General features: G+C 53.0%; 1 protein-coding gene and 1 non-coding gene across 2 annotated transcripts; both read left to right on the top strand.

The window, feature by feature from the left end:
• The first annotated feature begins 167 nt into the window (after positions 1–167).
• On the top strand, positions 168–5450 carry EXOSC6 (exosome component 6). Its single transcript, XM_027119335.1, has one exon. It carries the CDS (start codon positions 644–646, stop codon positions 1460–1462), a length of 819 nt encoding a protein of 272 aa, XP_026975136.1. The 5' UTR covers positions 168–643; the 3' UTR covers positions 1463–5450.
• An 871-nt stretch (positions 5451–6321) lies between these two features.
• Positions 6322–6392, top strand: TRNAG-GCC (transfer RNA glycine (anticodon GCC)). The gene has a single exon. It is a non-coding gene; the product is annotated as a tRNA-Gly (tRNA).
• The last annotated feature ends 12267 nt before the right edge of the window (positions 6393–18659 follow it).

Here is an 18659-nt window from a genome sequence, read left to right as displayed (position 1 = left end):
GGAGGAGAAGCAGGTCTATGCTGAGAGAAGAAGCAGAGGCCAGCAGTCACAAGGCCTGGGGGTGAGGAGTATGAAAAGCGGAGGGTGCTGAGGCCCTTGGCTGCAATATGTGCATGCCAGGTGAGGAGTGTTAGGGATACAAAGAGCTCACACAATCCAGGGCAGGAGAGACATAGTTCCATTCATTCACTCGACAAGCGTTTATGCCAGCCAGGGCACTGACAGTACAGGAGTGACCAAGACAGAAGGTCACTGCCCTCTTGGGCAAGGCAGTGGGGAACATGGATAAAACAGTCACACACATAAGTGCAAAATTAAAATAATTACAGCTTCACAAGTGAAAGGAAGAAGCCCTACGCCCTGAGCGCAAAGGCTAGAGGTCAGCCGAGCCGGCCTAGGTGCCACTTCTGCAGGCCTGCCCGGTACATCCGTCCATCCATCCACCGAGCTGTGGGCGTCCTTGCGGCGGCCCCAGGACCCTGCAGCGCTCGCCGTTCTCCCTCCGGGGCGGCAGGGGGCGGTGCGGCGCGGCCTGCCGCTATCCCGACAGTCCTCGCGCGAGCGCGCGGCTTTGAGCGCGCGGAAGAGCCGGCGCGCGAGGCCGGGCCGACGGGTGAAGGGGACTCGTGCGCCAGATGCTGCCATGCCCGGGGACAACCGCCGCATCCGCGGGCCCGAGGAGTCGCAGCCGCCGCAGTTGTACGCGACCGACGAGGACGAGGTGCCGGCCGCTCGCGACCCGACGCGGCTCCGGCCTGTGTACGCGCGCGCCGGGCTGTTGAGCCAGGCCAAGGGCTCGGCCTACCTGGAAGCGGGAGGCACCAAGGTGCTGTGCGCAGTGTCCGGCCCACGCCAGGTAGAGGGCGGTGAGCGCGGTGGCGGCCCGGCCGGAGCGGGCGGCGAGACCCCGGCCGCGCTGCGGGGCCGCCTGCTCTGCGACTTCCGCCGCGCGCCCTTCTCGGGCCGCCGGCGCCGCGCTCCCCCGGGTGGCAGCGAGGAGCGTGAGCTGGCGCTGGCGCTGCAGGAGGCGCTCGAGCCGGCCGTGCGCCTGGGCCGCTACCCGCGCGCGCAGCTCGAGGTGTCGGCGCTGCTGCTCGAGGACGGCGGCTCGGCTCTGGCCGCCGCGCTCACGGCTGCCGCGATCGCCCTGGCCGACGCGGGCATCGAGATGTACGACCTGGTGGTGGGCTGCGGCTTAAGCCGCGCGCCGGGGCCGGAGCCCACCTGGCTGCTGGACCCCACGCTGCTAGAGGAGGAACGCGCCGCCGCCGGCCTCACCGTGGCGCTTATGCCGGTGCTCAACCAGGTGGCCGGGCTGCTGGGCAGCGGGGAGGGCGGCCCGACCGAGAGCTGGGCGGAGGCCGTGCGCCTGGGTCTCGAGGGCTGCCAGCGCCTCTACCCCGTTTTGCAGCAGTGCTTAGTACGGGCCGCCCGCCGGAGGGGCGCCGCCACGCCGCCTTGAAGCAGAACCCTGAGCAAGGACGGACGCCGAGGACAGCTGCCGCTGTCCCCGAAAGGACCTGCGCCGTCGGCTTGCAGACTGCGTGCGCCAAGCTGAGAACTCGGAGCACGGGAGAGGATCTAGGGAGGCGTGCTCAGAACTGATGCACTGGACAGCTGTATTGGGATGATATTTTAAAAAACTGTTCCGTTAAAGGAACTTTTCGAATTGAGTTGGCTCCCAGCCACGACTCAGGTGAAGAAACCTGCGAATGCAGCTTGACCCCCCCCCCCCCAGTTGGAAAGGACTTCAGCTGGACTTACCTGGAAAGTGGAACCTGGAGCTAGTGTCTCGTAAGGGATGGACCCTATGCAGGCCAGCTAGTGACCCCCTCCTATATTATTGGGCTGCTTTTGAGAGAATGGACAAGGGGCCTGTGCTTTCCCACTTAATATCTGAGCTAAAACAAAAACTCTTTCATATCTGAAAAATTCTGTTGTTCTTGATACAGGATTTAAGAGAGCAAGGCTCTTCCGAGCTGGGTAGTGTGTTCTTGGACTCCTGGTGTCAAGGGCTTGGGACAGCATTATATGTGTCCTGGATCCCTCATCTAGTCTTGGCTACTGGGAGAGGGCACTTGAATTGCCAGGAGTGAGAGTTTCTGGATGTTGGAGATGGAGTCTGGCGATTTTGTAGGGCAGAGCTGGCCTGTCTGACCACAAGGGTAAGATCTTCCCTTTGTGGCTCCTGAGCCCTGCAGGTTTGTGCTCAGGTCTAATTTGGAGAAAAGCAGGGCAGCTTGGTGCCCTTTCTGCCCTGGCTTGGTGTGAGCTTCTGAGCTTGTGTGTCTCGGGCCTGCTCAGCTTCTCTAGGAAGGGTTGGCCTGGGACAGCCAAAGGGCCAGAATAAGGCTTGGAGACCACACGGAGAACCCCTGATCAAGAGGAAAAAAATATAAATTTTATTTCCCCCCAGTGACATAATACATATTTCCAAAGCAGATCTGAAATACATGGTATCACATCAGCAAGAAACAAGATAGAAATGACACAAAAAGGATACCCCTATTGACACCCAGACAGGACTGGGGGCTTTGAGAGGGAGAAGAGCCGCTGGAACAGTACCTGCAGTCAGAGAGGGCTGATGGTGCTCCCAGGTGGGCCCGTCCAGCTGCCCCTTCGACGAGTGGGCCTCAGCTTTCTAAGAATGGTGAGCTGGTGCTGGGCAGTTGCAGCCTCTTCCTTTCCCTGCCAGTCCCCAGACTGTCATCTGGAAACATGACCAAAGCTAAAGCCAGCACTTGGGGGGAGGCTTCCTGGATGGTCTGGCTGAGCCGTGCCTCCATTTCTGTTGCCCTTGCTCCAGAATGGGTTGCATGGGTGCCACTGAGAGGCCTTTGGAAAATCACTCAAGGCAAGGAAAGGAACCACTAGGGAAGGTGCCTGGAGCTGATGAGCCTGGAGGGGTTACAACCTTCTAATGGCTGTCTTCCTGGTCTGCTGCATGATTCTTCACCTGTAGGAGAAGCAGAAGCAGGACTCTAGCCCCAAGGGCTGAGAGGTGTGGAATGGCTGGGAAAGGGAGGGCCATCTGCTAACAACTCCCAGTCTCTCACCCCCACCTCCCTTTCTTGGCAGCTTTGACATCTCAGTGCTACTGTAGATTCTTCCTGAGACTTGGGAACGGACCCAGGACCGCCAGACAGAAGAAGGCATTTTCTGCACCTACCCCAGTCTTTTCCTAGATGTGATACAGTCTTGGGCAGCAGTAAGTGTCCCCTGGAGCCCACAGGCCAGAGCTAGGCAAGTGGAGGAGAGGAAGCTCCTCACTACTAGCCCCAGCCTTGCTGAGATGGCCCTAGCAACAGTAGGGGCTTGGCCCATCTCAGGGACCACCAATAGGAGAGGAGGAAATGGTAGGGCAGGGAACATTTGGGCCCTTTGAAGCTGCACAAAAGGCTGTTATCAGATCCAGGTTTGGATATTCTCAGTCCAGGAAGGTCAGTGTGCTCCAGCTTTCCTGGGGAGTATGGTACAATGCAAGACAGCCCAAAGACTCTGGGGTAGCAGGTGGGCAGGGGCAGGCTTACCAGATGGTTTTTGGGCAAGGGATCTGGGGCTATGGGGCACATCTGTGATATTCCCTGTGCAATGCTCAAAGCCCCCTCCCCACCCACCTTCCAGGAGGAGATGGTATTTCAGCCCAGAACTGGCTCAGCTGCCCAGCTGTAGCCCCTGGTCCATTTGAGCCGACCAAGCCCAAATCAGGAGGGGAGAAAAAACAGGGCAGGGCCCCATCTTCTCCTGGGCATTGGCTGTGATGGAGGTCGGACGCCTCCCCGCAACCACCATTGTGGTCTCCCACGCAAACCCAAGTCCCTCCTTTGCTCACAGAGAGGCCACAAGGAGGGTGAGAATGGGGGGAGGTGCCAGGCTACTCACTGCCTCCTCCAGGTCTGTGTTCTGGAAGCTGTCCGCCTCTGGATGGGCCCTCTGGCCCCTGGGCTCCTGCTGGCAATCAGTGGTTCTGCATGAGGAGCCTTTACTTCCAGAGCCCCTGTTCTGTTCACAGTCCTCTGTCCCTGCACAGGGAGAGTCACTGGTCAGTGGCTAGATTTGAAGGCCCCAGCTAACCCCAAAGATGCCACTCGATGCCCAGCACTGATCTAGGGAATCTAGGGCTCGAGAGGACAAGATGGGGATGGACTGGGACACTGCTCTGGCTCCAGACAGCTGCTGAGTGGGTGGGGGTCATAGAACAATCTAGAAGCCAAAAAGGTCCTCAAGCCACAGAGACACCCAGAGGGAGTAGGGGGAAGTGAACTCCAGGGAGGGTGAGGAGGAGCCCTGCACCCAGGGAAAGCTGGAGGCAGGACCCCCTGGTACCTTCAGGAGTGGGAAAACCTGGAGCCTGCTAAGGGTGTGGCCTGGGCCCACACCTGGGGGGACCTGACCTGAAAGCTGGTCCCTCTGCTGGTCCATGCGCTCCACACTGTCCAACAGGCGGTCCACCTGGGCTTTGATCTGGCTCAGCTCTCCCCTGATGGAGTGCAGCTCCTCAGTCTGGACTGCTGGGAGAGGGGCCAGAGTTGGTATCAATCAGGTTCAGGAGGCAGAGGGCAGTGCTGCGAGGACTCCTGAACCCACCCTCACTGCTAAGGGCCTCCCAGTTCTCCCCTAGCCCTGCAGCTGAGGGCTGTGCTCCCTCACTCACGCTTTATCTTGGGGGTCAGCTGACTGTTCCTGGGAGCCTTGTGGGGACTGAAGTTGCTCTTGACCCCCATGCCCATATGGGTCCTCCGGATCTTGATAGGCACACGGTTGATTAGTGGAGGGATCCTCTGGTGTTCATACACCCTATGGACAGGATGGAGAGGGAGTCAGGCCAACTAGTCCCACCTGCTTGCCCAGAGGACTGAGGGGGCAGGACCCACCTACCTGTAGGGGACATCTTCTCTGTATAGCTTGTAATCCAGGTCATAGTTGCTGTTGAAATAGAGATAAATGAGGAAAGGGTCATTGTCCAGGGCCAGAATCCTTGCCTCGACTCCAGTTTAATTTGGAGAAACTGATGTATGCAGCTTTTCCTTAGAATCCCAGGATTCTTCACCATAAGAGCCCCTAGGGACTTGACCAAGGTCACTTTGGGAGACCACAGCAAACCAGCTTCCCCGTAGCTGGCCTCTGTTAGGGGCACGTTCCGGGTGCCTCCAGGTGGCAGGAGGGGGCAATTGCCCACAGGCTTCTGGGCAGCCAGGTCTGGGCTGTCCACAGGCTCCTCTACCTGACCCAGGCACTGCTGATCTTATTCTGGTTCTTAGTCTGGCAAAGGATGAAAGGGAAGAATTAAGTCAGGGCTCAAAGCCATGGAGAGAGCCTTTAATCCTTGCGTGGGAATCGCCAGGATGCAGGGCCCAGCACTGGCAGGGCCAGACAGTCGGGGTTAAGGGCCGTGCCCAGGCCACCTTCCCTTCGCTCCAGGCCCTGGGAGAGAGGCTGAGTCTGGAAGGTCCCAGGCTGTCACTGCCTGGCCTCACGCCTGCTCTCATGCACCATGCACCTCCAGGGAACTGGTGCCTAGGAGGGAAGGGAAGATGGGTGCAGAGGGACAGCTGGGTCCGGCTTGGGCAGGAATATCCTGTGGGGATACAGCTGCAGGCAGTTCGGGTGCAGCCTGAGGCTTCAGTTAAGGCAAGTGAGGAGTTGAGTGGGAGGAGAGGGGCTGCAAGCTGGGGGCAGTAAAGTTTCTGAAATAACTTTCTGGGACTGTGCGCCCACACCACCAGCTCAGGCCCAGCTGATGAGGGGCAAGGCCTATGGAAGCCACCGGAGCGGAATAGGGAACATTAGGGGGCCCCTTCCCCTTCATGCCGTGAGGTCCCCAAGCCTGTGGATGAGATTTCCGGCCACCCCCGTCCCCGCTTTCTGGCCTCAGGAAGTCTGGTGGGCGGCCCAGGAGCCGCTGGGATGTTGATTCCGGTGGTGGGAGGCCCATCCTTGGAGAAAGGAAAGCGAGCCAGTGGAGTGCGGGAGGGCAGGTACCCATCCCTTCGGCGCTCTGGGGTTGGGGTCGGGGTCCGGGGCATGGTGCAGGAAACAGGCAGCCCCCTGAGGGTTGGCAACGACCAAGCTGGGACAGCTGGGGGCCAGGACAGAGCTCAAGGTTACGAGTCTCAGCTGAGTACGAGTCTCAGCTGAGCATGACCACTCCGGGAAAATTCTCGCTTGTCTGGCCCACCTTGGGTTGGCCATGGGGGCCCCCTCTCCCTGACTGGGTTGAAACCTCAGCAGAGATCAGACAGCTGGAGGGGAGGGGAGGGAGATGGGGAGGGACCAGTAGCCGACCACCTGAGCTACCTCGATGAACCCTATTCTACAACAGCATTGGTGATTCAGTGGTAGAATTCTTGCCTGCCACGTGGGAGGCCAGGGTTCAATTCCCAGCCAATGCAAGAAGCACACTTTTCTTTAAACACCTCTTCCTCACTTTTTTTCCTAAAATGACTTTTTAGAGTACCTAAAAATTAATGGTAAAGGAATGGTAATTCACTGACTGCTGAGCACAGACTTGGGAGCTACCGGAGTTGAGACAAAGGCAGGATGAGTTTGCAGGTTAGAGGTTAGGCGGTATTCGCTGCTCCAGCTTGCTGTAGGTAGAGGGTCCCTCCCGGTCTGGGGTCATCCCTGCTCTGCCCCTGCCCCCAGTCATCAGCCAGGGCTGAGGCCTGTGCCCTGGGTGTGTGACCTTGATTCTCTCTTCCTAAGGGGCAGTGGCCTGGTCACACAGGGTCTGCAGTCACATCTGTCCCCTGGTCTGGGCTAATGATTACAGTGCAAGCTGGGACTTCCCACAGTAAGAGAAATAAAATGCACCATCAGTATGACTCTGTGGGCAGAGGTCAAGCCACCTCCCTCAGTGCCGTCAGGGGCCAAGTGGGGGGAGGTGGGGGCGGGGGAGGGGACCTGGGGCAATCCTTCCACCACAAACCTTTCCCTCCAGGTTGACAAATGCCATTTTGAGACCCAAGACACAAGGCCTGGACTTGACCAGTTCTCATAGAGAAGTCATCCAACAACTCAGGGGCCACCAGAACCCCATCCCGAACCACCCCTCTTTGGGTGACTATCCAAAGGGGCCAGAGCCACAGCAACAGCCTGCTGCTGCTCCAGACATGCTGCCCTAGTCCCCAGAGAAGGGTTTCATTCTCCCCACTGGAGTCCCCTAGGGACACATGGGTCTTAAGGAAGCCACCCCTGCCCTAGGCCTTGAATACCAGGCACCCCTCCGAATGGAATCTGAGCTCCTGCAGGACAGCTGGCATCACTCCCCATTGCTTCCCTGTTCTCCCACCTGCACCTACAGGACTGGGTCTGAGCCTGCTAGGCAAGGGGGTGGGGCGACATGAAATCTGGAGAAGGCAACTGGAACTGAAGAACTGAGAAAGGGTTAACCCAGCCTCAAAGCGGCCCTGTGAAAAAGCACAGCAGAGAACTATGGGAAGACACCACTTACCTCCCATCAGACGGATATTTACCAAACCATATCAACTCCCAGATGAGAGTCTCACGTACAAGGCAAACCAACACACCGCATATGCAGTTCAGCATCACTGAGGAAACGCAAGCTTAAAAAACTACGAGTACACATCTACTCATCAGCCCAAAACAACACAGTGAAAAAGCAGTCCATGCCGGCAAAGATGATGTAGACCTGGCTGCCGCAGGCAGGTAGAGATTTGGCCTAATGACTCTTGAGGTCAGCCTGGAGGTGCAGAGGCTTCTCAGAGTAGCCCCTACCCATTCCTGCTATCGCACCTCTGAGGAGATGAGACCCAAAAGAAACCAGAACCGGACTTCCCTGGTGTTCCAGTGGTTAAGAATCCGCCTGCCAATGCAGTGGACACAGGTTCGAGCCCTGGTCCAGGAAGATCCCACATGCTGTGGAAGCAACTAAGCCCGTGAGCCACAACTACTGAGCTCATGTGCCACAACTACCGAAGCCTGCTCGCCTAGAGCCCATGGTCTGCAACAAGACAAGCCACTGCAGTGAGAAGCCCGCACACTGCAATGAGGAGCAGCCCCGGCTCGCCGCAACTAGAGAAAGCCTGCACGCAGCAACGAAGACGCAACAGAGCCAAAAATAAGTAAATAAATAAGAAAAGTAAATTAAGTATAAAAAAAATTATAAAAAACCCCCACAAACAAAAACCCAAAAGAAATCAGAACCTTCGGCAGCAGGCTGTTTACACAGTGCTGTACCTAACAGCAACCACCTGACGCACTGCCTCCCTGCCTCCCCCACTGGCAAGACAGAAACCACTCATATGCCCACAGACAGGCCAGGAGCTGATCACAGACATCACAGGCTACCAGCTGAGGGGACTAAGGGGCCACCGGTTCACACACACTGGTTACGCCTGTGAAAATGGCACGTTGGCTGGCAGAAGTTGGTGAGCTCCTTTCTAAACATGTTTAAAGGTTTCTTTAAAATTCCTTGAAGCTTTCCAAGTTAGAGGGAAGATTTCATCCAGAAGGTTCCCATTGTCTACTTCCCAAACATGTATACCCAGAAAAAGGCCCCGAGCACCCCACAGGTGAGGCTCCCTTTGGAGGACTCACACCCCCGGGTCCAGGCGAGAGGAGAGGGCATCACCAGCAGGAGGGTGGCTGGGTTGTGTCAGCTAGAAGGGGCCTTGGAATGAGCTGGGTTGACCCCCCTACAGACACACACACACACACACACACACACACACACACACACACACACACACACACACACACACACACACACCCAGTTTACAGACAAAACCTGTGGCCAAGGGAGACCGGACCTCCTCTGGTACCACAGAGAGTAAGACGAGCAGCCTGGCCGGCTGGGCGGGCAGCACACTGAGCAAGCCTTCTGGGGTTCTCATTCTGTCTCAGGGGAGCCCAGAGCCCCAAACAAGCTGGTGATCAGACTCCCTCCCCGGTAGGCAACCCCAGGCAGACTCACCAGGAGATGGCTCTGCCCCATGGCCTCTTCTGGCCTGGCCGGGAAGGGCCGGGCTTGGGCTCCCGAGCCATGTCTCAATCTGAAAAGAGAGCCAAAGAGTGGGACAGAGCAGGAGAGAGAGAGGGAGGGGTGCAGGAAAATGGGGCCAAGTGCACATAGGCCCCGCTTGCCTCCTGGCTGGCCCTTCCCTGCTCCTCCGCTCTGAGGCGGTGGGCAGTGCCCCCTGAGAGGCAGTGCAGTGGAGCACCCATCCCCAGTCAGTGGGCAGCCCGACCTGGCCTCCAGACCCTGGGCCCACCTATTCAGAGCTGGGCTCCAGCTCCAGAGGGCTCATCTCCATCCTCAGGGGACCATGGTTCTGAGACAAACAGTCCCTTTGGCTAACTTCAAAACGAAAAACCCCCGAGGATGGGGAGGCTGCTCTACTGTTTCCCCCAAATTACCACGGGAATCAACCCCATCGCCCAGGCCTTGGAAGTTGGGGATGGTACCGTTAAAGGGCAGGAGAGGGGATGTCTGTGATCCTCTGAGGAGACACCCGTCCCTGGTTGGGTTAATTCTTGAGTGTTCTCCTGCTGCCTGTCTGCCCGCCCACAGGCCTGCCTGCTGCCAGGCCCACGCCCCACAGCTGCCTCTGGTCTAAGCTCCTGGGCTGGCTGCGTCTGAAACAGCCAGGGTGGCTCTGAGAAACAAAGCAAGCAGCCTGCCTGGTCTGGGGTGGGGACACCCTGCTGCCCTCTCTCTTGGTGGCAGGGGAGTCAAGAGTCAGCTGAACCCGATTTAGAGGAGGACTGAGAAGTCAAGCAAGGCAGTTGTCTGTGCACCAGTCACGGGCAGACTGTCTCCTTTCTGGGCTCCTTCAGTGTTCACCACTTGAGCACATAGCTCTATGCTCGTGGGAGACAGAGGAGAATCTGCTTCTTGCCGTATTCCCGCAGCTCACTTGGGGCCTGGCCACTTAGTAGGTGCTCAGTTGCTATCTGCTGAATAAATGAATGGAACTCCATTAAATAAATTCCAGCTTTTGCCTCTGGGTTTGGATCAGACCCCAGAGTTTCACCTGTGACCTCGAGGCCCCTCCCTGAGCCCCCCCCCCGCTTTCTTCCTGAATCTATGATCATCATCCGTGGCCCACTTTTAACTGCCAAGACAGCAACAAATGCGAGCCTTCTTTTCCTGTTCACAAGACTTCCTGCAACACAATCACCAAGAGCAGTTATCCAGCATCTGCTTGCTCATGGTGAGGAACAAGGAGACCAGCAACGATGTCCCTGAGGCATTGACAATCCAGATCAAGTGTTCATTTGGGAGGAAGCTGGCAATTCTGTACCCGCACCCTCAGCCCTTCTCTTCCATTCATGATCCTGCCTTATCCAATTATCCACTCAAGAACACATTAAACAGATATACATGCACCAAGAAAACAGCTGTACTTCCAAGTTGTCTGGCTTTCTATGTCTGTTTCTTTGACTTTTGTACTTGCAATGTCCGGAGAGGACAGAAAAACAGACCCATGTCCACTGTGTAGGGCAACAGTGCATGAGCACTATGAAAATATATAAAGAAAATCTCATTTAAAACGGACTTGGGAAGCTCTGAAGAGGGAACTCGCACACATGTACCATTCATTGCAGTCTGTATAACCAGCAGGAAGAGGGAAGATAAGAATTATTTTGATGGAGGAGGATATTAATCACATGGGGATTTTATCTTCTGCCTTTTTTTTTTTTTTTAATATTTATTTAGGACTTCCCTGGTGGCGCAGTGGTTAAGAATCCACCTGTCAATGCAGGGGACACAGGCTTGAGCCCTGGTCCAGGAAGATCCCACATGCCGCAGAACAACTAAGCCCGTGCACCACAACTACTGAGCCTGCACTCTAGAGCCCGCGAGACACAACCACTGAGCCTGCATGCCACAACTACTCAAGCCCGTGTGCCTAGAACCCGTGCTCTGCAACAAGAGAAGCCACCACGATGAGAAGCCCACACACCAATGAAGAGTAGCCCCTGCTCGCCGCAACTAGAAAAAGCCCGTGTGCAGCAACAAAGACCCAAAGCAGCCAAAAATAAAATTAAAAATAAATAACTTTAAATATATATATTTATTTGGCTGCACCGGGTCTTAGTTGTGGCACACAGGATCTTCATTGCCTCATGTGGCATGCAGGATCTAGTTCCCTGACCAGGGATCGAACCCGGGCCCCCTGCATTGGGAGCATGGAGTCTTAACCACCAGGGAAGTCCAGCTTGTGGGATCTTAGGGATTAAACCCAGGCCCTCAGCAGTGAAAGCACGGAGTCCTAACCACTGCCAGCGAATTCCGTCTCCTGCTTTAAAAAAAAAAAAGGAAATTTCCTCCCTGCCCCAGCAACAGCTGTCTTACCACCACTTGCAGCCAATGAGAAACTGCCACAGCCTTGAATGCTTGTTCTTTTCCAATGAGGTTTTGTTCAAAACAGCTCTCCCCAATTTCCCCCTAAAACTTAATAAAAGCAAGTGCCTCTCCTTTGTTCTCCAGGCTTGCCTATGATACATCATAACATACTTGTCCCAAATTGCAATTCTCTGTTATTTCTGAGTAAGCCTATTTTGCCAGTAAAATAACTGGATGTTTTATTTTAAAGGTTGACATTACATGGTGTCAGAAGTGGGATCCAGAGATGCCCTCTAATGACCTGGAGGCTGGTGAGCAAGCAGGTGTTGGTACCCATGAAGTTCATTGAGCTCACTGCTTTCTTGTCAACCCTGGAGTTTGAAGCTAAATTTTTTCCTGAATCCAAGCTCTGCTCTCTTTGCATTTTGAACTCTCCAGCTTTACTGGAATCTGTTTTCATGAAGCTTTCTGGTAAGTCACCCTTCCTGTTCAAAGTGGGGAAAACATGTGATTCCTAGTATTTTTTTGTTTGTTTTTAAAAAAATGTATTTTATTTATTTATTGGCTGCATTGGGTCTTCGTTGCTGTGCATGGGCTTTCTCTAGTTGCAGCAAGCGGGTGCTACTCTTCGTTGTGGTTCACGGGCTTCTCATTGAGATGGCTTCTCTTGTTGCAGAGCACGGGCTCTAGGTGCGCGGGCTTCAGTAGTTGCAGCATGCGGGCTCAGTAGTTGTGGCTCATGGGCTTAGTTGCTCTGCGGCATGTGGGATCTTCCTGGACCAGGGCTCGATCCAGTGTCCCCTGCATTGGCAGGCGGACTCTCAACCACTGCACCACCAGGGAAGCCCCAGCAAAGTAATCTTAAAAAGGGCTTATATGAGGGAATTCCGTGGCAGTCCAGTGGTTAGGACTCTGTGCTTTCACTGCCAATGGCCCGGGTTCAATCCCTGGTTGGGGAACTAAGATCCCAGAAGCTGCATGGCCAAAAAAAAAAAGAAGCACTATTCTTGCTGTATTTTTGTAAATAATCAAGCCAAATTTACTACAAACAAATTAGTTTTACTATGATTATCTTTGCTAAAAAGGGTAATAATTATTGAGAGAGAAATTGTGTTTGCAACTTTGTAGATATTAGATTCTTGTCCTGTTAATGATAAAGTTTCAAGGTTTTTTTATACAGCTGTAAGCTGAACTAAACTCTTCTAGTTTCCTCAAATATCTGACTATAAACCTCCAAACTGTTTCCAATTTTCTCCCACCCTTCTGATTTGAAATCAGTAAGAACAAAGACTGCCCTTAAATGTCCTTGGAAGGGACTATACCAGGTCCTCCTCATTACCCAGATGGCAGCCAAACTTGAGACTCAAGCCTTGGGTGTACATCTCACAGTTAAAGAAGGCTGTAACTGACATCCAGTCCGATATAATCAAGCGCTGGAGACCTCTGGATCAAATTTCACCAGGAATTGAAGCAGACAGCAACTGAAGGAGACAGCTTTCCCAAGATGACCAGAACAGGACTGTATACTCTTTCCTGCTGTTACTTCTTCCCTTATCCTCTCCCTCTTCGTCTTGGAAAGACCAAATGCTCTTGTCCGCATCACTCAATCTATTACAAAAGGAGGAAACTTATCAGTCCACTGATTCAAATGTTAATCTCATCCATAAACACCCTCACAGACTCACCCAGTATAATATTTGGCCAAGTGTCTGGGTACCCCATGGCCCAATTAAGTTGACACATAAAATTAACCATCATAGGGACCAAGAATCAGGAAATGGGGTGGAGGTCTTTGCTCCATCTTCACCTCTCACAAAGATTCCCAGACAGATTTCCTAAGGGACACCCTCCTGTATTCCCCCAGGTTGTGAGTGCTTGACTGCACAAAACATGGGTAGGACAGTTAATGAATGGGAGTCATAATGAGTGACAGCAAATGATGCAAGGATGGGGAGGTTGGCAGTCCGGTGGGAAGACAGAAGAAGGCTGAAACAGAGAGGCCAAGCTGACGGAAGGACAAGAATAAGGAAAAAGGAGAGGAGCAGAAGGGGGTGGACATATTGAACAACTGGTCCCCAGAGTTCCCTGAGTTGACTCCCAGACACATCCACCCTGAATTCATGAGATGGATACAAAATAGTTCACTTATTTGCAAAGAGCTCCCAGAAAGAAAGAAAAGGGTAATTGTATCATCCCCAGTATTAAAATTGCAGTCGGCAGCTAACAGTGATTGAATTCCAGCTATTTGCCAGGCATTGTGCTACAAACTTACATCCATCGTGTCATTTAATCCTCACAACAACCTTGCAGGGTAGCTGCTCCCCATCTTATAGAAAGGCTACCGAATGTGCCCAGGGTCACATGGAGAGCCACTTGAGAGGAGTGATGAGATCTCAGTCGCCTGCCTGGCAATCACTACGTGTTCCAAGAAGTTAGAGGACTTACTGAAAGACACTTACTGGTAGGCTCGGCTACAAGCATAGCCTGATTCTGTCAGGACCTCCAGGCCACACTGCCTTTGTACGGGATGTTCCATTACCCACCTTACCCTGCACAGACTCCGAAGGCTGGCGAGGCCCCTGGTTAGAGCGTGGGACGACAGGGCCAGTGCTGCAGGCCAGGGGCCCAGGGGCCCAGGTGTACCCAGTGGCTTCTTGCAGTGGACCTGAGTCATTCTCTTGGCCGTCCCACATCGGAGTCCCATTCCTGTGTTAGAGGTATCCCCCAGCTTGAAGACAGAGGCTGCCTCCCTGAAAGAAGCTGAAAATGCCCCTTTCTGCCTCCTTTTCCCAACCTCCCTTGAAGCAAGGTCCTGGGCACATGACGTGGCTCCTCCAATTAGAGCTGCATGCCCAACTTCAAGGTAAAGCTGCCGGTGGGAGAAGCTCATCTCAGCAATTGATTTCGGCAGTGGCAGCAGCTATATCCGGCTTTCAAAGGTGATGGCACCTCCATCCCTCGTTGATGATGCCCGTTGTGGCATCTGTGCCCAGCAGAGGCAGTAGGGTCTCTTCCAGATCTGATCCTCCGACCTTCCAGAACTCCTGGGAGCTAACCAGTAACTTGGACAAGTTCCTTTACTGCTTAGAGTCACCAGACTCTGTTGCTTACAGTTACGAACCTTGATGGATACAAAAACAGGACTAGAGGTGGATGGAACAAGAAGCCCTGTGGGAAATGGGGGTGATGGAAGCCTGGCAAGTGGCCAGAGGACAGTGAAAGTCCAGCTAGTATTAAGGGACAGGATACCAGTAGCCCACAGCATGCCATGGCGAGACAGTTAATCCTGTGGTCCTCAGAACAAAGCGCCCATCAAGGGCAAGGCTTTCGGGACCTGGTGGCTCTTGCCATAGAAGAATATAAAGATTACCCTGAAGTCAAGGGCTATTAGGCAGGCTGTGTGCTAACAGCACCAACAGCATAAAGGAAAGACAAGATCAAAGTCCAAATTTGCGGCTCAAGACATGGTTAGAAAATCAGGGAATTTTTATATCTTGTGGCTGCAAGGCTGAGAGAGTTACAACCCAAACTTAAGGCTTAGTCAGTGGTTATAAAATGACACCATGAGGTGGCTTCACACCCTCTCTGGGTCTCTAGTTGGGAAAGAGTGGAGAGTGGGAAGCAGAGAGAGTGGAGGGCTTTGCGGGAAGCTGTGGAAGACTCAGGACCGCCACTGCTACAGAGGTTCCCTTGCCAGCCAAAGGGACTCTTCTTAGTCATTCTGAAGGTACTGGTAGCAGAAATTCACTAGCTCTTTGCCAAACCCAGATCCCTTTCCTCCTGGGTGCACATCTAGGTGGAGTTGCCCACCCTCCCTCGCAGTTAGTGTGCTGCATGGCTGAGGTGTGGCCAGTGGCAATGGGAGGGCGGGATGTGCACCACTTTCATGCCTGACCCATAGCATCCTCCAAGTGGCCATCAGCCCTCCTGCTTCCCAAGTTGGCCACCTGAATGCCAGTGCCCTGGGTGAGCTGGGAAGCCATGTGCTGTTGGTGGAAGGGCCTTGCTCAGCCTGGGTTCCCCCGCTCCATGGCACATGTGCAACCAGGCCAGCAGATAGCATTTCCTTAAAAAATATACTCTGTAATGACCTTGCCCTGAAGGAGACCCCTTGTGTGTCCTACCCCATCACCCCTCATTTTCTCCAGACTTAAATAACAAGTCATATCGCAGCAGACCCCAGGGGGCTGATGACTTCAAATCTGGGAGGAAGATATTGAAACACCAGAAGAACCATGAGATTTTGCTAATTTATATTGACAAAACCTGCACAATGATTCTGGGAATGGATTCTGAGGGTGGAGAGTGGGGAAGGAAGAAAATGTTAAATGGGGTTGAATGTTTTTTTTTTTTTTTAATTTGGCTGTGCCGGTTCTTAGTTGTGGCACGTGGGATCTTTAGCTGTGGCATGTGGGCTCTAGTTCCCTGACCAGGAATTGAGCCCAGGCCCCCTGCACTGGGAGCACGGAGTCTAAACCACTGGATCACCAGGGAAATCTGGTTGAACATACCGATATTTAGGATTCTATGGGGCTACCTTGAGTGGCTGGGATGGTTCCAATTGTTTGCTCTGATGTTTGCTTAAACCCTGGACTCAATTGTGGCCGAATAATATTAGCTAAAAGCTAATAGATAATAATACGAATAAGAACTGGGCTTCCCTGGTGGCGCAGTGGTTGAGAGTCCGCCTGCCGATGCAGGGGACACGGGTTCGTGCCCCGGTCCGGGAAGATCCCACATGCCGCGGAGCGGCTGGGCCCGTGAGCCATGGCCGCTGAGCCTGCGCGTCCGGAGCCTGTGCTCCGCAACGGGAAAGGCCACAACAGTGAGAGGCCCGCGTACCGCAAAAAAAAAAAAAAAAAAAAAGAATAGCTAAAACTTACTGAGCATTTACTATCCTGCCAGGGACAGTTTTAAGCACTTCATTTATTTAACAAATTTACTGAGTTAACGAATGAAGTTTAGATAGTCTAATGTTGATGGAGGAATAGAGAAATGAGGGCGCTGGCTCAGCCCAGCTGATATTCATCAGTGTTTACTCTCCCCAGGCTTTGTTTCAAACACTTTAATGTATTAACTCATTTTATTATCTTCATTTTACAGAAGAGGATCATGAGACAGAGAGATGTTTTAGGGTGACCAGCTGTCCTGGTGTGTCTAGGATGGAGAGGTTTCCCAGCATGTGGGACTTTGAGTGCTAAAACCAGGACAGTTCCAGGCAAACTGGAACAGTGGGTCCACCTAGGTGTTAATAACTTGACCAAAGTCACACAGTTAGTGAGTGGCAGAGCCTGTCCTCCAATTCAGGTAGCCTGACTTTAGACCCGAACTCTGCTTCTGCCAGTGGTTCACACACCTGAGCCTGCATCTGAAGTGGCTGGAGATCTTGTTAAAGCTCAGATTAGGTTTGGGGCAGCTGAAAATCTGCTCGTCTAACAAGTTCCCAGGTGATGCCGATGCTGCTGGCCCGTGGACCAACATGGAGGACCGCGGCGTTCGGCTACCTCGCCTCCAGATGAGAATGTTGGAATGGACTTTTCAGGTAGGACCTGCTCACTGACACCCCAACCTAGAAACCCTGGGACGGCCCCAAGCGCGTCCTTTGCCGAGGCACTGAGAAATATATTGGTGAGGGAAGCACTGTAGCGCCAGGAGTGCTGATGGGAGAGGCTGCAGCTGAATGGGAATCTGGCGTCTGGGGTGTTAGAGGCTCAGAAGGGCATTGGATTGCCAACCTTAGTTGCCATAAAGGTGGCTCCTGTGTCGCTGCTGTCAGAGCAGGCTCTGCATTTCCTGTGCCTGGCAGCAGTGGCATGGGAGTCTACCCAGATGGGCTTTGCAGCAGAATTTGGAGCACTATTTCTGGGCTACAGAGGCCCCAGCATGTCTCTCTCACTCTCCCTAGGATCCTGTGACCAGCCATTATACTTAAAAAAAAAAAAAAAAGTGAAATTTACGTAATGCAAAATTAACCAATTCAGTGGCATTTAATACATTTACAGTGTTGTACAACCACCACCTCTATCTAAATTCCAAAACATTTTTATCATTTCAAAATAAAACCCATACCCTCATTTTCCTGTTTCCCTTGGCAACCACCCGTCTCTGCGTCTATGGATTTACCTTTTCTGAGTAGTTCAGATAAGTGGAATCATGCAATATGTGACCTTTTGTGACTAGCTTCTTTCACTTAAAATGTTTTCAAGGTTCGTCCACCTGGTAGCATGTATCAGTACTTCATCCCTTTTAATGGTTGATTTAATATTGCATTGCATGTATACACCACGATTTGTTAGCTACTCATCCATTGATGGACTTTTGGGTTGTTTCTACCTCTTGGCTATTGGCTATTGTGAATAATGCTGCTATGAACTTTGTGTTTTAAGGATTTATTTGAGCACTTGTTTTCGTTTCTCTTGGGTACATACCTAGGAGTGGAATTGTTGGGTCATATGGTAGTTGTGTTTAATTTTTTAAAATTAATTAAGTTATTTATTTTTGGCTGCGTTGGGTCCTCGTTGCTGCGTGCAGGCTTTCTCTAGTTGTGGTGAGCAGGGGTTACTCTTTGTTGCGGTGCGTGGGCTTCTCATTGCAGTGGCTTCTCTTGTTGTGGAGCACAGGCTCTAGGTGCGCGGGCTTCAGTAGTTGTGGAATGCGGGCCCTAGAGCGCAAGCTCAGTAGTTGTGGTGCACAGGCTTAGTTGCTCCGCGGCATGTGAGATCTTCCCGGACAAGGGATCGAACCTGCATCCCCTGCATTGGCAGGTGGATTCTTAACCACTGTGCCACCAGGCAAGTCCTGTTTAACTTTTTGAACAATCGCCAAACTATTTTTCACCATGGCTGCACCGTTTTACATTCCCCAGCAATGTATGAGGGTTCCAATGGGTCCCCACCCTCATCAACACTTGTTATTGTGTTTCGTTGCTAACAGCCATCCTAATGGGTGTGAAGTGGTGTCTCACCGTGGTTTCTATTTGGATTTCCTAATGACTAGTGATGTTGAACATCTTTTCATGTGCTTATTGGCCATTTGTATATCTTCTTTGGAGAACTGTCTATTCAAGTCCTTTGCCCATTTAAAAATCATTGCCCTTTTGATAAATTCCTTTTCTGCCATGACTAGCCAGGGCTGTTTCTATGTTTCTATTGGCTGCAACCAAGAACCGTGACTGACCTGCTTCTCCCGGTTCCATGGGCCCAGGCCACACTTGTACTGATACTTCCAACCAGCAAAGCAACTCGATGTTCGCACATAACAGTGTGCATTCTGGACGCTAATGGTAGCACCTCCCAGTCTTGCACCTGCCTGTTCTCACCCTCTCACCACTATAGGGAGAGGGAGGAGA

This window comes from Aethalodelphis obliquidens, unplaced genomic scaffold (assembly GCF_003676395.1).
Source record: "Aethalodelphis obliquidens isolate GAN/ISIS:26980383/991018 unplaced genomic scaffold, ASM367639v1 scaffold20, whole genome shotgun sequence".
Lineage (NCBI taxonomy): Eukaryota > Metazoa > Chordata > Mammalia > Artiodactyla > Delphinidae > Aethalodelphis > Aethalodelphis obliquidens.
Note: the sequence above shows the minus strand (reverse complement) of the source record. Positions and strands in the feature narration are given on the sequence as shown.